General features: G+C 38.6%; 1 protein-coding gene across 1 annotated transcript; it reads left to right on the top strand.

The window, feature by feature from the left end:
* The first annotated feature begins 784 nt into the window (after positions 1-784).
* n4bp1 (nedd4 binding protein 1) lies at positions 785-14,356 on the top strand. The gene is made up of 7 exons (XM_082182488.1): positions 785-1,319; positions 5,638-7,151; positions 11,193-11,323; positions 11,439-11,535; positions 12,032-12,139; positions 12,740-12,841; positions 12,924-14,356. Exons 1-7 carry the CDS (start codon positions 1,011-1,013, stop codon positions 13,228-13,230), a joined length of 2,568 nt encoding a protein of 855 aa, XP_082038614.1. The 5' UTR covers positions 785-1,010; the 3' UTR covers positions 13,231-14,356.
* The last annotated feature ends 4,615 nt before the right edge of the window (positions 14,357-18,971 follow it).

Raw genomic sequence — 18,971 nt, 5'->3', positions numbered from 1 at the left:
GCGTTTGAGGACATAAAAGTGGATACAGGCTGGAACGAATGGGTAAATTGTGGGATCCTGACACTCAGTATGCACTAAAAATACACCACGTGTGCAGTAAGTTAAACATTTGGTCACTGGTGAGTCAAATATCTAAATGTCAGTTTTATATATTATATTTCTGTAAGATAAACTATCCTGTGTTGCCGATTACGGTCTCCTCCAGCGGACGTACGTTAGTTCTCAGAGTAATGAGACACGTGACGCTTTGTCTCAACTGCCTGTATCCACTTTTATGTCCTCCTAAACACTCGTTTTTTGGGGTCGAGAGCTAATAAAAACGTATTTCTGGTTTTTTTTTAGCTTGTTTGCTGTACACCTTGTCACACAGCAGCTTTTAGGCATTTTTCTGTCTTTTGTTAGAAGCAAGTGGTAATTATGATATAATGACATAATTATGAGATACAAGGTCAAAATTATGACAGTCATAATTATGAGATAAAAATATGAAGTTATGACATACTAACTCATAATTATGACATAAAGCCATTTATGTCATAATTTACATTTTGTCATATGTCATATTGATAAAAAAAGTCATAATTGTGATTTAGTAACTTATCTAAAAAATAAAATGTTTTTATGTAATAATTAGGATTTGTCAAAGCATGTTTTTTTCGGGGCTTCCATGTAAGGGTGATTATATAATTTTGTATGTATTTTGGCGTAAACTATGGTTACTACTAGCAACAGACTCTTATCTGCAATCAGAGCAATGACATATCAGCAACGTCGTCGTCTGCTGATGACGTGCGCGGGGTTTTCCGGTTGCGACGGCTTGCTTGAGCTGTTAGGCTAGCAGGCTAACCGAGAGTAACGTCAAAACACAGATACTACAGCGCTGTTGACAAACGTCAAGAGACAGCGGGCGGGAAGCTAACATGAAAGGGGTAAACGATTCATTTTACTAGTAGTGGTTTTGAAAGTGAAGTCGCCGTGGTCAACATAGTTTGATATAGCTAAAAAATAAGATGTCAACAACGCGGCCCCTCCTCGGGATGAAGCGAATCACCGAGGTAACCTGTACGGAGCCGCCGAGAGGCAGGCAGTCCCCGACCACCAGCAGAACGCAGGCAGAGCCGCTCACCGTAGACGAGTTCACGGTGCATGAGGACAAGCAGACAGAGCTCAGATGCAGCAAACCGAAGGTCGAACAGGTTTTCCAAGTGACGTTCACGATTATTGGGCTCTTGGATCACACTGGAGCCCACGGAAGTAAGGCTTCCAGACAGATCTGGCTCCAGCTGAAGGGGAAAAAGGAAGATGTGATTAAAGCGAAGGTAAATGAATAGAATATGTTTATAGTAAACAATGTTGCTACTTGTCTTTATTATTTTTAATTTTTTTAACCTTAAACTTGTTTTGAGGCAAAGTCGTAACGTAATATCTGGAGGAAGCTGATGTCAGACTGAACTCAGCTGCGTCTGACAACATGTTTGTCTTTATTTGACATAGTTTCCCATGTGTCCGATTGTATCTCTTGTGTGACCCCTTAAAAATGATTTGATCAGACTTTTATTTAACCTACTAAAATAATATTAATTTTCAGACAACTTGGCATTTAAATAAAGTTATACAACAGTTCAAAGAGGACTGATATTTAGTCTTCAGTCTATTTAGTCATAGACCGATCCTTTTAGTCTTTACATTGCTTGGTGAGACGCAATGCTTGATGCTTTGGCTTTACTGGATCCATTATCTTTTGTGGAGATGATAAACAGTGACTAGTTGGCCAGTTTTGGTCGGAAACATAAGTTAATCGATATTATTTACTTCACTAAAGATCTGGTGTAGAAAAGTAAAATCACATTCACAGTCATGATGTAGAATTGATTGAACATGAGCAAGACTGTGATTCATACCTGTGAATCACACTGGCCGAATCCCGGGCCAGCTGTGCTGTACAACAGCACACTTGTAGGTGATATTGCTTGAATAACCCATCACAGTTGAACTTTATTATATAATTTGGGAATAACTGTTGCCAAATCACACAGATCCAACATAGCCAATGCAATGGGATCAGTGTATTTCATAATGTCTCAGCAGACAGAAACACATTAATAAGCTTTCACACACATTTATAGATTATCCAACCCTGTACATTTTCACACAGATGTTTCCCGTTAATGTGGTGTGGAAAAAATTAGTTTCCAAGACAGCAACAAAAGACGTGGTTTTTCACTGAACACATATGGTGTCATCACCTAGTTCTGACATGCCATTGTTTGCAATTCTAGTCCGATCTAATAAGGAAATATAACCACCATTGCCAGTAAACCTGGAATATCCTTATTGTTATGCCATGAAACGGAAACCACTCATTGGATGTGTTTCGCCACCATGTGGACTTCCTCTTTGCCTAAACATTTTGATTTATTTGTAATACTTTTTCACAGGTGTAAATATAATAACTCCAACCACTAAACTAAAATCACATTCACATGCAAAAAGCTCTTGTCTCCACAATCTCATTGACTTAAAAAAAATATATATCTCTTCCCGTTTGAATTACAATAACCCGGTATCTGCTTCTCATCCAAACTGTGTCATGAATTTTCTCATGGGTCTTTGACAGAGATCTGTTTGCTTAGTCAGGACAAGATGGGAGGCCCCCAGTGTATTTCACTTTCGGTTTTAGTTACTACTGTGTAGTGGCTTTTAACCTAGTGTCATTACTGGTACTGTATATGAGTATTTCTTTTACCGTAACTTGCTCGCTCAGATCAAAGAAACAAAAAGTTCACCAGAGATGAAGCAGAATGGTCCACCCCAAGGGGTTCCTGTGTTGTTGTTTTTTTCAACTTCTGATCTTCAACTGGTAGTCATTTGCCACATAGGCAAGATAGCTTCCTCAAAGCCACACAATCATGTAAATATGATGACTATGAACTATGAAGTTAAGAAACACCAAAGAAGCCCAGTTATACTCTTTAGTGCATTTTAGAATATATTACTTTTAAGTCTGCACGATTTGGGGAAAAATCAAATTGCATTTTTTTTTTCTGATAAAAATTGCATTTATGATTTGAAATATGATTATTATTTTTTTTTTTTAAAGAGCTCCAGGTTTTCTGTGCTTGTTTGTAGGGTTACAAAATTTGGCCAGTAATTTTGTGATTATATCAATATGATTATAAAGTAATAATAATAAATATATATGATATATTATACATATCAATATATGACTATATATTAAAATATATATACATATCAATATATGACTGTTTCACTGTAAAATAAAAACAGTATTTTATGAAAAATAATATACAACTGTAAAATTACAATACTATTTGTGTCTTAATCTCTAATTTTCTAACGTTAAACCATTGAGCTTTTATCGGTGGAAAACCACAGGGTTAAAGCGTCACATGTGTTGGCATGCAACAGGTTTATAAGCTTATCTCATTAAAAACATGGTGAAATAATTGGCAGGTATCGTGTTTTCAAATGCACATTGTATGCAGTATGACAGCACTTGAGAGATGGAGACCACGTGAAGCAGCATTTACTGAGATCTGAGACACTGTTATTATGAGCGGTGTCATGGTATGCATATATTTATATAAATCGCAGCCTTTGAGATTTGTCTCTAAGCGTTCAGCCAGAAGTACTTTATACTAATACGTATACTAATATTTTAGCATATAGTGCATTAACTTGTGCTCAGTGTTGGCACATTATGAAATGCATAACACAGAGTAGCTCTGTGTTTTAGCCAGTAACAGTCTACATTTGGGTGTAGTGTCATACTTGCATACTTGGATATGTACTGTCATCAATATGATAATGAGCATGTGGAATCTCCCTAGAATGATTATGTAGCTCTTGGTCATTTGGTCCCTCAAGGCAAATCATATATGCATGCTAGTTTAAAGTTAAGAAACCAGTTTGACTTATTTTGTTTGTGAGAGTATTAAAGGGTTAGTTCACCCCAAAATAAAATTTTTGTCATTAATTACTCACTCTCCGTCATGTCGTTCCAAACCCGTAAGACCTTCGTTCATCTTTGGAACACAAATGAAGATGTTTTTGATGAAATCCGAGAGCTCCTTATTACGGGCTAATAAAGTCGTTATTACGGAAGGGTCAGAAAGCTCTCGGATTAGGGATGGGCATTCAATTACATTTTCTTAGTCGATCGTCGGGAGAATTAACGATCGACTATCGATTAATCATCAATATTTTTATATTGAAATTCATTATTTCTTTAACTTTTTATAAATTAAAAATGCAATGAAAATACAAAAATACAGTTTGTTTGTCCTCGATGAGATCTTTATTACAAGAAGATCAACTTGTGGCAGTGAAACTGGACGTTCGGTAGACTTGAAGATTCCTGCGGTGCTCTAAACCAGCGGAACCTGCAGCTGCGAGCCGGCGTTCTTAAACAGAGACCCATGGCCACTTCATCCGTTTTCTGTGATCGGATAGCTATCCGGTCGTGAAAAGACCAAATCTAAATGCCCTCCGAAACGCATTCGAGACGGATTTAAATCCGATCGCTCAAACCACTTCAGGAGGAGATCTGAGACGCATTCCAGACGAAACTGGACAAAGAGTAAATGCATCTGGTTGTTGAAACCACATATGTAAATTTGACTTATCCCAAAAATGATAAGAAATAAACGTGTGAGAGCGTGTTATAGGCTATATGTCATGTTATATCCAGATATGACGACGCTACTTCAACACGCATCACCACAGATGAGCATCTATTCATCAAGCCAACGTGCAAACTATCGCAAATCAAAGTGAAAGTCATTCATCAACACACAATCATCTTCATTAAAAGTAAAGAACCGAAATGATCTTACCAGGGCTGTTGCCGCAATATCTTGTTGCGGTCTTTGATTTAGACATTTTCGCTGATGATCAATAAAATGTAGCTCATATCAGTTGCTTTCCATGACGTGCAACAATTTAAATATGCATATAGCGCGGGAATTCAAGATCGGATTTATATCCGTTTTGCAAAAACACATTTATGTGACCAGTTGTAAATGGAATCGTTTTGATAAATCAGATAGCTATCCGATCTGAGAAAACGCATGAAGTTCCCATAGAACTTCTGCACCAGTCTACTGATTTCTGTTGAGAAAGATAAGCATGATGTTGACATGATCTGGGATCAGACGCGACCGCAACCTGGTGACAGCCAGTCCAGCCGCCGAAAACACCCGCTCTGAGGGGACTGACGTTGCCGGGATGCACAGGTACCTCCGCGCTAAAATTAATTCCATTGCTTCAAGACTCACACTATGCAACGCAACCTGCATTAGTTTAATCGATAACAAATAAACGTGATCGACGAAATTCTTAACGATCAATTATCGATCGTCGATTAATCATGCCCATCCCTATCTCGGATTTCATCAAAAATATCTTCATTTGTGTTCCGAAGATGAACGAAGGTCTTACGGGTTTGGAACGAAATGATGGTGAGTAATTAATGGCATCATTTTTGGGTGAATTATCCCTCTCATTCTAGAGCATTATGCTTGTGTTGTTATGTCACCCTTCTGCTTGTAGAAGTGAAGTTTTCTATCTTTTGCAATTATTGTGTTGTAATCCTGTCCTGCTGTGATTGTTTTTCAGGAGTATGTGAAAGGCCTGTGTGACCCAGAACTTCAAAAAGAAGAATGGTATCCAGTGGACATGCACTGCATTTTCGCTGGTGCTCGTGGACTCTTTTTGGACCGGCTGCTTAGAGACACAAGTGCAGAGGTACAAGTTCTGGAGCCGGGCCGCCTGAGGTTAAGCGGGTGCGCGGAGGCCGTCGTCATGGCTCAAAGTCGCGTTCAACAGTTTGTTGCCCTCTTTCAGGAGAAGCGAAGCTTGCCAGCTGACAGGGAGCCCTTGGTTAAGCGCACTTTTAAGACTTTCGTGGAGGACCGGGCTGATAAATATGCAATGGAGCTGCTGTTGCTGCCCAGTGCCCTCAAAGAGGAACTTTTGGGCTTGGCCCAAAGCCCCACACAACCTATAGTTATCATAGACCTCGAGCAGGACCGCTCTCAGACCAGCACACCTGTAACTGACCTCTCCAACCGTATCCTGGACACCACTTTTGAGGACAAAACCTCAGGTCCTGTGACCACTCCTGACATTATGCCCGGTTTCAACGGTCGTTGCAACAAGCGGCGGTCCTCTGAAAGCGAGCAGAGGGACACTAAACGGCAATATTCGCTGGAGAGGAGAGAAGAAGAGCAGAGGGAAGAACGGCAGCTTCCGGCTGTTACGTCTGCGAAGGGAACACTAGCTGCTAGTGAAGTGACAAATGAAAATGAGGCTGTGAGTCCTGAGACTAACTTACGCTGTCTTGTTAACTTCTTCCGAACCATGGGCTACCAGCAGGAGGTGGTGGAGCGGGTGGTACGGGAGACGGGGCAGACAGAGGATACGTTTTTACTGCTGGAACGAATTGTGGGGGAGACCCAGAAGACCCAGAGCACACAAGGAGCCCAGAGCACCTCTTGCAAACTCGACCCACCACCCTGCGTAAACGCCTCGTCTACATTCACCTCCAACAGGCTCAAAGAGAAGGAACGGGTGCAGATGCGAGATCTCGCAGAGATCAAGTGCAAAGAAAACATTAGACCTCCTAGTACTAATGGCATAGGTCAGAAAAACCAGACAAGCTGCATGCCACTGGCCTCAGCCACTCTTAAAAGAAACAATGGCGCACAGAACGACATATGTGAAGTGATCATCATTGACGACGATGATAGCGACTTCAAAGAGACGGAGAGGAAGCCCAGAATGGCTGCACTTGATTTGAAGTCAGAGCCCCGGTTTGATTACCTACCCCGCGGTAGCTCTCAAACAATGGTTCCTATGCGAATGGAGAATATGACCAATCTCCGCAGCTCCTCTCAAGGCCCTCCTCTACGGACCACCGACACACGACCAGGTTGCTCTTACCAGACGCTTCCTGGAAGGGCACCTTTACCTCACTCTGAGGCACATTGCACCTCTAAACCAGCACCCCTCACCGGCATGTCTCGTTTTCAGCAGTCCCTGAGAACCCCCTACCGACTAGTGCTACAGAACGAACCGGGCTGCCCTGATCTGCGACACATCATCATTGATGGCAGCAATGTGGCAATGGCGTAAGTCTCCATCAATTTGTATCATTTTGGGGGATATTTACAATTCTCATTCTTTCATGTAGGTCAGCGGTGACATAATTGTACCATTTTGTCGTTTTAAAGTGAGCAGCGCGTCAAAACAACGGAGTGGTTCAGACCACAAGCTCTCAGGGTTGTTTACAGTAATGATCTTTCACAACTGCATTCTCTAATATTTTTATCTAGAGCCAAATGCGCTTCATTCAAGCCCTTTCCACTCTGTGCGTGTTGCATCTCTCTTCCGTTAAAGTGCCACATTAAGAGCTGCAATTATGACACAGTTATTTTAGCAACAGTAGCAGAAACACATCGAGCAGCAAAATAGATACTTTTATTTATATACTACTTGCAGAAAAAAGAATGCTGTCATACAGATGACTCTGACTGTTTAACTAAAACAGGTTTGTGACAAGATAACGCGTGGCACCTTTACATGTTTTGTTTTTTTCATGCATTTAGCATTATTTATCAGCATATTAAGAGAATTTTATAATAAATAATGTTTATTTATCAAATTAAACAGAGATGGCAAGGTTAGACAAAAAAAAACGTTGAAATTACTAGTTAACTTTGTTTTGTGCGCATGAGTTTTGATTATTAGATTATGTACGTTGTTTGTTTTTAGCAGTTTATTATGTTGTGCAAAATATAAAAATGTTCCTTCACACACTGTCAGTTCCAATTGTAATGGCAGCTTTGTCAATGGTTAGTAAACCATTTCTTTTCAGTTCTTTTGGTAATTTTTGAGGGAAAAACGTATTTGCTATGTTTTTCTTATATTGACATTACATTGGGCATCAGCCACCCAACTTTGTAGGTTACAGCTATTGAAAAATCCATCTTAGGAGTTAGGGTTGACATCTAGTTGCTTAATGCCAAAAATATATTACTGCACACTCTCTTAAGCACATTTATTATGAACGTTTCAGCACAACAAGTAGCCTTTGTTAATGTATATGTTATACCTCCAAAAAGCACCATAAATATACCCTAAGCAATTTATGTGCTATATTCCATGTCTTCTGAAAGCATACACGTTTTATGTGAGGGAAAGACTAAAATTTGAGTCATTACAAACAACTTTGTGCAGTGCTCTTGTATGGCTTGAAGACTTGGAATATAGCATTGTATGGGCTACTTTTATAATGCTTTTTGTGCTTGACAGATCCTGGTCACTGCTGCTTTCATTGTTTGGAAAGGAACAGTGTGAACATTCTTTAAAATGTCTCCTGTTGTGTTCCTTTTGAGAAAGAACATCATGAGAGTGAGTAAATGACAGATTTTTAGGTGACCCAAACTTACTAGAACTAAATGACGCATTCAGTATTTCATGTTCAGCATTTAATTAATGCTTGCTTTATGAAACCATTGTAAAGGACAGATGTGATTGATGCTTTTTCTGGAGACAATTTGAGGGAGTGTGAAAATGTTGAGAACCCATAAAGGTTAAAGTCACTTCCAGTAAGGTCTGTGAGTGTTTTTGAACTGTAGTCTGTAGATGTTTGTGTTTGAAAACCTAAAACCAGGTGCAACCCCCTTCTTTTCTTTCTGTGTTCTCACCCACACCCTCTTCCTCCTTCCCACCTAAAAGGCAACCTCTCAGTGGGTCTCTCCCATTGTCAGCCCCTTATTTTTGCCCTTTAAGTGGCTTACCGGAGGTGACTGCGCTTCTTAGAAATACTAGTGTGGAAACTGAGGTGTTATACAGGGGTGAAGAGAGGAAAAATATCTTTTTAGACCCTACTGGTGATAGAAATCGTGGGATAAGGTGTTAGGCGGGAGTTTTTATAATGTAAGACCTTTACTTCAACAAAAGATGTGGGCATATACTAGAAAGATCTGAAACATGGAGTATTCTTGAGTTTTTAAGAAATGTTCCCACTCAAATAAAAGCAAGAAACAAAAGGTGTATGTGTAACTAATTACCTCATATTATCCATGCAGAGCACAGAACAGTCACACTATCACATGTTCAGCCAGTCTTGAAGACAACAGCTCACACGGTTTCTCATGGCTGATTTGTATGCTTGCATGATATTTGAGATATGAATCCTCAGGTGAAATCTTGTTGCCATAGCAGCCCAAATACGCAGTTACCAAGAACCGTCGCCACAGCAGGTCAGGAAGGATCTCAATATCTTGCAGTTGAAGACAAGCTGTCATTGTGAAGGAGAGGTCAAAGGTCATGTGTTGAAACTGGTGCAGCGTATATACAGCTCCTGATCCTGCTGTAATGATGTGGATGTGGTTAGACACAAATCTAGGATTTTGTTATAGTTTCATTTCTCATATCTGTTTTCTCAGGTGGTATGGTTGTTTTGGAAGGAAATGTTCCTCACATCTCTCTAGACTAGGGATGTGCGAGACTATTCGACTAGCCGATTAAACGATACTGCTGCTGCTAGCTGACTTGGAAATACTGGTTATTTACTTTTTTATTTTGCACATTTAATGTTTTGCTTTATATTTTTACAAAGGCTGCATTTAAATTAGTCATGTTAATGTTACATTTTAAAATTAACATATTTTGAAAAGTGTAGCTATATCTGGGCCGGAAAACAAAATAATTTAATTTAACCTCAGATTTTGCATGCGTTGGTTTTCACTCGTGCCGGGTTCAGAGAAATGTCCACTTGAAGATGAGCAAGGTGGGGGAGTGTTTTGAAAGCCTACACAAATCAACTTCATGTCTTCAGATACTTTTCATACACGAGAAGCGTGTTCAAACCCGGACACCCAAGTGGTTGCCGTGGTAACGGACAGCAAAACCTTAACTTGCTGACTTATGTGAACTAAGTTTTATTTGATGAAATCTGTTTATTGGGTTTGAATGTATTGGGCTCCCCTTCTTTTGGTACACTCCGTGGTCCATGCCAGTGTAGACACGGTGTCAGTCTGTACTGACAATCTAGAATAATTTCAGACGAAGGACCACTCTTTACTCTGACCTGATTATCTTAAAATGAAAGGACAGGTAAGAGTCGACTGGATAAGATCTTCATAAGGATGAGTTAGAGGTGAACCACATGGGTTTTTTATTTGGTGTTTTTTGTCAGAAATACAAGGGAGAAATGAAAGGTATTTTTGCATATTTAGCAATTTACATTTCCAGACTGGGAAAGTTATCTGACTCTTTACGTCAACGATCGTTGATTTAGTAACACTTCCTGTTTAAAATAACTTTCTCTCGTAGAGGGAACTTCCCCGTGACCCCTCTGTGGTTCATATGTGTGTCTGTGTGTGAATGGGGGGGTGTGTGTTACACGGGCTGCACATCTGTATACGTGTGTCATTCTCTCTGAGCGTTCTGAATAGATGGAGATGTGCGTCTATTTTTGCACCCTTTTGCGTCAGTTGCATCTAATCGAGACTTGCCGAGATAAAAGGAAGTAAATGGTTGACCACTGTTCTCAAATGCATTTACATGTGTACGTATCTCTCCATCAGTGGTAGATGCATTGTGAAATTGAATGCAGAGCTGTTTCCTGATCAAGCAAATTGATATTCAAGAGGGAACTTTGGTCTTTGGTTATTTAATCAGCTTTTTAGGTGAATTTATCATGTTTGAATGTGAATGTAGACTTCTTGCTGCATTTGGGAATATTTTGTATATACTGCATACTATTTAAAAATTCAGTTTGCAGAATGCAATGATAAATGTTTCAAACATCAGTTAGCCTACATTATTTTCAAGTGACCTCACTATATTGCGTGTTTAATTTAGCAACTGTCATCCATTTATCATCTTAGTAATGTAGAATTTTAATTACAATTCTGTCAAATGTGAGTCTAGAATGAGATTAAAAAACAAGTTGTGGTTGATATTAATGGCTGCACACCCATAAGTGAAGAGTAAAGTGGAAAGTGTTGCACTGTGGGCTACATTTTGGCATAAGCAGTAGTTCATCCAAATACACTATGAACATAGAAAATGTTCACACATTGCACAACATACTGCATTCTGCTAAAATATGATATTCCAAACTGATCATGACCGTTGACCTCCCTATTTGCTCTCACCAGGCATGGACTCCATCGGATCTTTTCTTGTCGTGGGATTGCCATCGCTGTAGAGGCTTTTTGGCGCAGAGGACACAGAGAAATCACTGTCTTTGTTCCTCAGTGGAGACAGAAGAAAGACCCCAACATCACTGGTAGGAGCTCAGCCTTCTCCTGTCATTAGACCAGCAAAACATCTGTTTTATTTATTTACATACATATGATTTTATCTCCAGTTAAAAATAGGATGCCTTGTCCTTATTATTACAGAACAACACTTTCTGCTCCAGCTGGAGAACCTGCGACTCCTTTCTTTTACCCCGTCTAGAGAAGTGTGTGGACAGAGAATTTCCTCCCATGATGACAGGTAAACTGTTAAAGGAGTCATCTAGACTCCTTATCAGACAAAATAGTATTTAGCTTGTGAATTAGATACATTTGCATATAGATTTTCAATGATGTTTCAGGAAATCACAAAAATGTATGTGGATAGTGATGGGACATAAAAAAAAAGATAAACTGTGTCTTATGCACACATCAGAAATGTACAAATAAATGCACTACATTTATTATGCCACAAATATTTACAGACAGATATTTACTGTGCATATCATCTATTTGCCTATTTTTTAGCACTGTTAAATGCAATCAGTGTTTCTAGAAGCCAATATCAGTATGGAAAAAATATGAAGTTGAGGTCATGAATAATAAAACAGGTGTTGTATGCATTTATGATTATTTCAGGAGTAAGTGGGTAGGATTGGAAAATCAAAACGTTTGTGCATACCCATGCTTTGTACACAATTTATATAGGCCCCAGGTTCTTTCTCTGAGCCCTGCTTGATCTATGACTGTCTTCACAGGTTCCTGCTTCATCTGGCTGAGAAGACAGCAGGGGTCATCGTCACCAATGACAACCTGAGGGACTTTGTGAGCCAGTCAGATGCGTGGAGGAGGATTATTCAGGAGAGGTAAGAACAACATCTTTACAGCAAGATGTCTAGATGACCATCAGTGCTTCACTCAATTCCTAATGTTAGTTACATACTTCACCATTCAAAATTTTGGAGTCAGTAATATATATTTTTTATAAAGAACTTCCAGCAAAGACGTAAAATGTTACAAAAAGTTCGTTTTTTCTCTCTCAAATAAATACTGTTGCATCAAAGAATAAAAAAAAAAAGCCTCCATAAAAATCGGTTTTCAACATTGTTTATAATAAGAAATGTTCTAACATATTAGAATGATTTCTGGAGGATCATGTGACACTGAAGACTGGGGTTAATGATGCTGAAAATTCAGCTTTGCATCACAGGAATACATTTTTTTTTTTTAAATATATTAAATAGAAAACAGTTATCTTAAATTGTAATAACATTTTACAATAAACTTAATGTTTTTACTGTATTTTTGATGAATGCATCCTTGGTAAGATACTTATGCATTCTTATGCAAAACATTTTTAAATCTCCCAAAGCCTAAACTTTTCAACGGTAGTGTATATAGAGGCACCTTTAGTGTGCTCAGTTCCTGTTTGCTTAGATTTACAGCTCTTTTTATGGATTTTTCAGACTCTTGCAGTTCACCTTTGTTGAAGATCACTTTATGATCCCAGATGACCCACTCGGAAAGCATGGACCTCACCTAGATGAGTTTCTACTTAAAAACAGTCGGTGAGTTTAAAAACACTCCAGTGGTTATCACACATTTGCTGTCTTGTCTGTAACTCCTCATAACTGTTCTGTCCTCTCACAGAGGTAGTCCCATAATGCCCCCCCTGAGGACAGACCTTCGGGCAACCCCGACAGTTTACGGCCCTGCAGCACAGACCACAGCACATCCCTCTTCCCCTTCCCACTGGCCACACTCCGGCCCTCCAGACTGGCACCTTCCTCGACCGTCCCCTTCTCCACCCCCGCAGCGGTCGCCCTCAGAAACCACAGAGCTCAAAAGGAAGCTGTACGACATCTTTCCTGACCAAAAGCAGCGTATTGACCGCATCCTCAGTGACAACCCATACATGAGGGACCTGAATGCGCTGTCTGGCCTCTTGTTGGGCTGACGCACACTTTAACACAAATTTACAGTTTTCACTTAATTATTTTTAAGGAATACCATGATGGAATTGCGCTGCTACAAGCTTTTTTTTTTTTTTTCAAGGTTTGTTCAAGGGACTCTGTTCTGTCAACTAATTTAGATGAAGATACGACTGCAAGCACAATAAACCTAAGTTATAAATTGTTTAAACGCAAGCTTTAAATATAAGAGAGTGTATAGTCCGAATGCCATCAATTTGATGTAAATATTCACGAAGAATAATCTTCCTTTCCTGTAATTATCTGTTCAGAAATCTCTAATCTAAAAGGTGTTCCAGCTACACAGTTGTTTTGAACTGGCTTTGCTCAAATTACTGCTCAAGGACAAATGTTGATTTGCTGTTTTTGATATGATTGTGCTTTCTTTAACTTCTGTTCTGTAAATATTGACATTATTGAGCCAAATGAGTACTAGTTTCCAGTCACTCAAAGTGCCCTACTGAAGTGCCCTATCATCTGCTTACAGGATAGAATTGCTCATTTCCTGTTCACTAATTTTAGTTTCTGTTAACGTTGGTGATGGTGACAAAAGGGTATGTTGTTTCTAGGAATCCTTGGAGACCCCCTGTATGACCCAGGAGACTGAAACAGTTAAATGGCTTAAAAATAAGTTTCCAGATTACTCCGTGACCTGACACACCTCTTCCTATGCCTGTTGTGCAAGTCACTGACAACCAGAGCCATCATCAAAGTAAATCTTTGTCCCAGTTACGAACATCAGAGGGCGCTGTGGGATTACCAGCTCTTACCAGCCTCATTATGTAATGGGTTGCTGAGTGCATGGACAAAATGCAATGCACAGTTAAAAATCATAGTTTTCTTTTTGAGCATATCATTGCCACTAAAGTTAAATCATAGTTCAGTATTTTCACCGTTATTGTTAACGCGTTGTTAAGACACCACTGAAATATGTTTAGCGTTGCGTTTTGTGAATTGGTATTCAATTTTGGGAATGAATATGCATAGACGTTTAAAACCACGGAAGCGTCACAGACTCGGCAGGTACTGTGGGTATCTCACAGTATGGCTGCTGAAAACCTTTCGCTTTTTCTGGAAGGCAGAGTTAATAAAGGCCACATGTGTTTATCAGAATCTCTATATTCTGTCCTTTTTTCATAAGTATAAATTTTTTTGTATTTCAAATGGGCATTTGGAACTCTTTTGGATTGCACTGTTTACTCTGAGAATGTACTCAGTTACTGTATGCATTAATGTACTGCATTATATCGTCTATGACGGTAGGGGGCGACATCACAGCTTTAATGATTGAGCTCATACAAAAGCAGTAGTCAGTCGTTGTGAAGCGTATTATGAGCAGTGACGTGACGCTATCGGATTACTTTGCCTGTATACGAGTAATATCAGTATATTATCTTGAACCAACATCATTGAATATACTCCCCCCCCATCCTCAATTCCAATATCATTCGAAGTACAGACACGCAGCAAGTCAGGAAACTAGTTTTTTGGCAGCGTTACAATGGGGGTGTCCCTGTCCTTCCTTCGTGAACCTACATGCGTCTCGGGTTCTTTAAGGTTGCAGAAGATGAGCATACTTAAACCTACCTCAATATGCAAATCCTGCACGGATTTGCATATTGAGGTAGGTTTCAGTTTGATTTTTAAGTGAATTTAAGTGGTATATTGCAGACTATTACAATGTTGGAAAAGAATTTCAAAGAAAAAGTCTTGACTTTTGTGAAAGCATAATGGGAAATGTTTAGGAGGGTCTGCATATGGCATGAGCTCTCAAATGTTTAAGATTAGCGAGTGTTTTTAACTGGTAAAATGTTCCCATTGTTCGCTTGCTCTTTCTGTCTATTGCATCTTTTTTGGAAGGTTCTTAATTTCAGCATTATTTTGTCATCAGTTTTAAGCATACAAAAATTAGCCACTGTTTAGTCATGAGTGAAAATGTGTTTTGAAGAAAATGGGGGATCGATTGGGGAAGCCTCAACAGCATTTCCCAGACCTAAACCGTTCTTTTTATACCATCTGTTCCCACTCTGTCCCTTTTTCTGCTGAACAGCGAGAAAAAAAAGAAAACTTCTTTGTCCAGTCATGGGCCGGTGGTTTAAATACCATCAACATTCCAGAAAAGCTCAGCATTCTCAGGAACACAGGATTTCTCCTCCCCAGTATTGCTTGTTTCCCTAAACCTACAAAAATTTCCACCGTCTCCATTAATCTACATCCCTCTCTTTCTCTCTATTTAGTTGGAGAGCATGCTTGCATAACTTGTCAAAGTAATCCCTACCAGCCCTCCCCCACTGTCCTGAACCCACTGGTTTAAGATAAACCAGCAATGATGGGAGCAGCATCTGCTGGGATTACCAGTCAGGATGTCATATAGCCCTTTAATCTTTAACCATAAACATACCAAAGATGCCAGATCTTTATTGCAAATAAAGGAAGCAAGATTGACTGATCAGAAGAGATCAGCCAGTCATTCATAAGTAGCACAAGTATGCATGGAAACATTTGGTTCTGATAGACTTCATTGAATAGAGACATTGTTAACACAGATTATCATAAGTAGGAAGGCTGAAGCGAGTTGAGGAATGTGGATAATATTAGTTCCAGAAAAAAAACAGCATAGTTTAGATAGTTTGTGGTCATGGACTTTATCCAAAATTTGCGAACAGAAACTGTGCAAGTATAACAAATAATATTTTTTTGTTTTTATTAATTAAAATTAATCAAATTTTACATTTTTACGATTTCGCTTGAGATTATTCATGATTATTTTATTCTATTGTTTGGCTTTAAATGTGCAAATTTGTGTTTTAAGTTTTTTTTTTTCCTAAGTGTAACACATTTAAAACAACATGACTAAAAAGTCTGCTTTAAGTAAATTTCCATCAAATTGAATTGAATAGTTTTTTAAAAACAATATTCATATTTTGGATTAAGAGATGAAGGCCTGGTTTCACAGACAAGGTTTAGATTAAATCAGGATTAGGCCTTAGTTCAATTAAGACATTTAAGTAGCTTTTGTAAATGTACCTTAGAAAAAAAAACAGTACTGGTGTGCATGTTGAGACAAAACAATGGCACTGACATATTTTAAGATATGTCAGTTAAAACAGCTCAAATATGCATTTTAGTCTGGGACTAGCTTAAGCCTTGTCTTTGGAACTGGAGGTTACAGTTTATATATGACAATAAGATGTCATTAATGGATCTTTATACATGAAAATGTCTGCTTTTATATTTTAGAAAGAGGGATGCTTGCCTGAATATCATCATATTTGGGAGTACAGTATGTCACACAACAATAAATGCAATGATTTTTATACAATGTGAATAAGGAGTGGCTTCATTCAGGAGTTTGCTGACAAGGCAGTTTCAAGCAGTGATGTAGTGAGAGCAAGAGTACTCTGGGATTTTAGCATACTGGGCTGCACTAAGGGAGATAGAAAGATAGACTGTGACTACACACTGTTTTGAATCATCAGAGTGGCACACTGGTTGCTCCCGTGGCTGAGGGAGGGGACACTCCTATTCCTCCATCTGCTGCAGAGCTGTAAACAATGATGTCATTTCCTCTCAGTGGCTGAGTTGGCGATTTTGGAAACTTAAAAGAACACAGGGCTAATTTAGAGTGAGAGTGCTACTGTCCCATTTTAGGGTGCATTATAGGTTGCAGCTAATCTAGGCATGTTAAAATATGCTTGTGATGTATTTCTAACAAATGACTCATAATTAGTCATTATTAATATACAACTACAGGTGTGGGTTTATATTTATCGACACATTTCCATAGGTGTGTCTAGTCTACAGTTATAGACAATGATGGCACGTTTGTAATAAAGTTTGGCTCTACTGACAGACAGGCGTGTGTGTTTTTTTTCCATTCCCAGTACATTATACTCTCACCTACTTTCAACACCTGGTTTACACAATTCAGGTAAATACAGTGGTTGTATCACTGATGACTGCTAATGTGTTTCTGCTATGTCTGACAGAGCATATTGTTGTTTTCCTACCACCTGTAACTATGGAACAAAAATATGGAACAAACTGCATGCAAGTTAAAATTGCATTATTACATGTACATATTGGATATTGAAAAAATATGTTTATTTTAAATAAATATGATTATATTATATTAATAATATGGGGTGAATTCAGATAAATTGTGCTAGTTTTTAACATTCATGTTACTGTAGCACTCCAATTTATAGATGAATTTACCCAATATATAAATTACAAAAAAGCCAGTAAAAGTTGCACTGCAGTTTTATTAAAGAAATTTGCTTTACAGTAATATCATATCTCTGTTCATTCTAGACGGAGACCTCTCAGGAGTCCTCCATCAATAAATAATTTAAGGACCTTTAAGAGGACAGAAAATAAAAAATAGACAGGCATGGGAAAAGGAACTATTTGCTTAATTACAGCACGTGACGTCACAGACTATGACACACCTTAATAACACAAGTGCTCAAGGGAGCGTATTGTTACAATTATGAAGGCTATACATAGAAATCATATAGGCTACAGTTTCAGCATCCTTTGAATAGGGTCTTTTTAAATAAACAATTTTCAGAACTGACATGAACTAGACATGAACATGAAGTCAGTAAAAGAGCGAACCGGTCGGATCATATGTCCGACTGTAAATCTTTTTAGATGTAATTTCGCCATTTTGAACTGAAAATATGCTGTCATTTAAATTATGATGTCATTCATACCTGAATGTGACGTGGCAAGAAACGTTTTTTTGTTTGTTTTTTTTGGACATAGCCTATTAGACATACAAACAAGAGTGAATGTGTCATGTGTCTAATTTCGACATTTTGAATTGAAAATAGACCTAATGTTGGCTAAGTGATTCATGTAATGTAGCCTATAGTATCAATGTGAGGAAGCAATTAAGAAACAGTAACAAAGGCGTTTGCATCATAGTATGCATATGAGATTAATAATGAATGTGTTCATATTGTGAATGAACTTAGCAGCTTTCGTGGAATAGCCTTCAGTAAATTCACTTTTCTAAGAAAATGATTCATAAAACAAATATCAGTTGACCATAAATGTTTACTTTCTTTACTGACACTGAAATGAAAAGACTATATCAGTCAAAGCTCGGCTTTCGGACGGGATCGAGACAGCTCGAATTTGGGACCTCGGTGATTATAAAACCCTGCCTACGACCCTGCTCGCAACGGGACCGAGAATCGAATCTTTCGAACCAATCCGAATAGTAGCTTACCGACTGATGGGGTTCACTTTACAGAAATGTTAGCCTACATTATAAAACGTGCTGGAGATATGTTTATAACTTTATTGGTGATCGTTTTTTATATTAACATAGGCCTACGAGACAGGGTTGGTTTTAATAAATAGTATTGTATCAAAACATCCAGACTTTTCATCCGAGAGATGCACATAAAATTTAGCAATTTGCAAATGTGACGTTACCTTGCTGAATCAGGTCGCAACAACACAGAAGACCATATGGTCGCAACAACACAGAACACTAATATAACGCACACTAATATACATTAATAAAACTTAAGTGAAAAATATAATAAATGGTATGAATGCATGTGGTTTTATTCGAAAATGTTACACTAAACATGGGATGTCAGGGGCCACGTGTTGCTGGTGAAACGGTTTTCTCAATTGGTTCTTTGATATGAACTGTTCGAAAGAACCGATTCGTAGAAATGTAATGAGACGGACATCCCATCACTAGTCT

The sequence above is a fragment of the Leuciscus leuciscus genome (genome assembly GCF_965113295.1).
Source record: "Leuciscus leuciscus genome assembly, chromosome: 10".
Taxonomy (NCBI): domain Eukaryota; kingdom Metazoa; phylum Chordata; class Actinopteri; order Cypriniformes; family Leuciscidae; genus Leuciscus; species Leuciscus leuciscus.
The sequence above is the reverse complement of the archived record's forward strand: the minus strand, read 5'-3'. Positions and strand labels throughout refer to the sequence as shown.

Excerpts from the sequence above, each read along its gene's own strand:
- n4bp1 (XM_082182488.1), top strand. The coding sequence starts at position 1,011 with ATGTCAACAACGCGGCCCCTCCTCGGGATGAAGCGAATCACCGAGGTA. Across the intron at positions 1,320-5,637 it reads AAGATGTGATTAAAGCGAAG|GAGTATGTGAAAGGCCTGTG; the intron begins GTAAATGAATAG and ends ATTGTTTTTCAG. Across the intron at positions 11,536-12,031 it reads ATTTCCTCCCATGATGACAG|GTTCCTGCTTCATCTGGCTG; the intron begins GTAAACTGTTAA and ends CTGTCTTCACAG.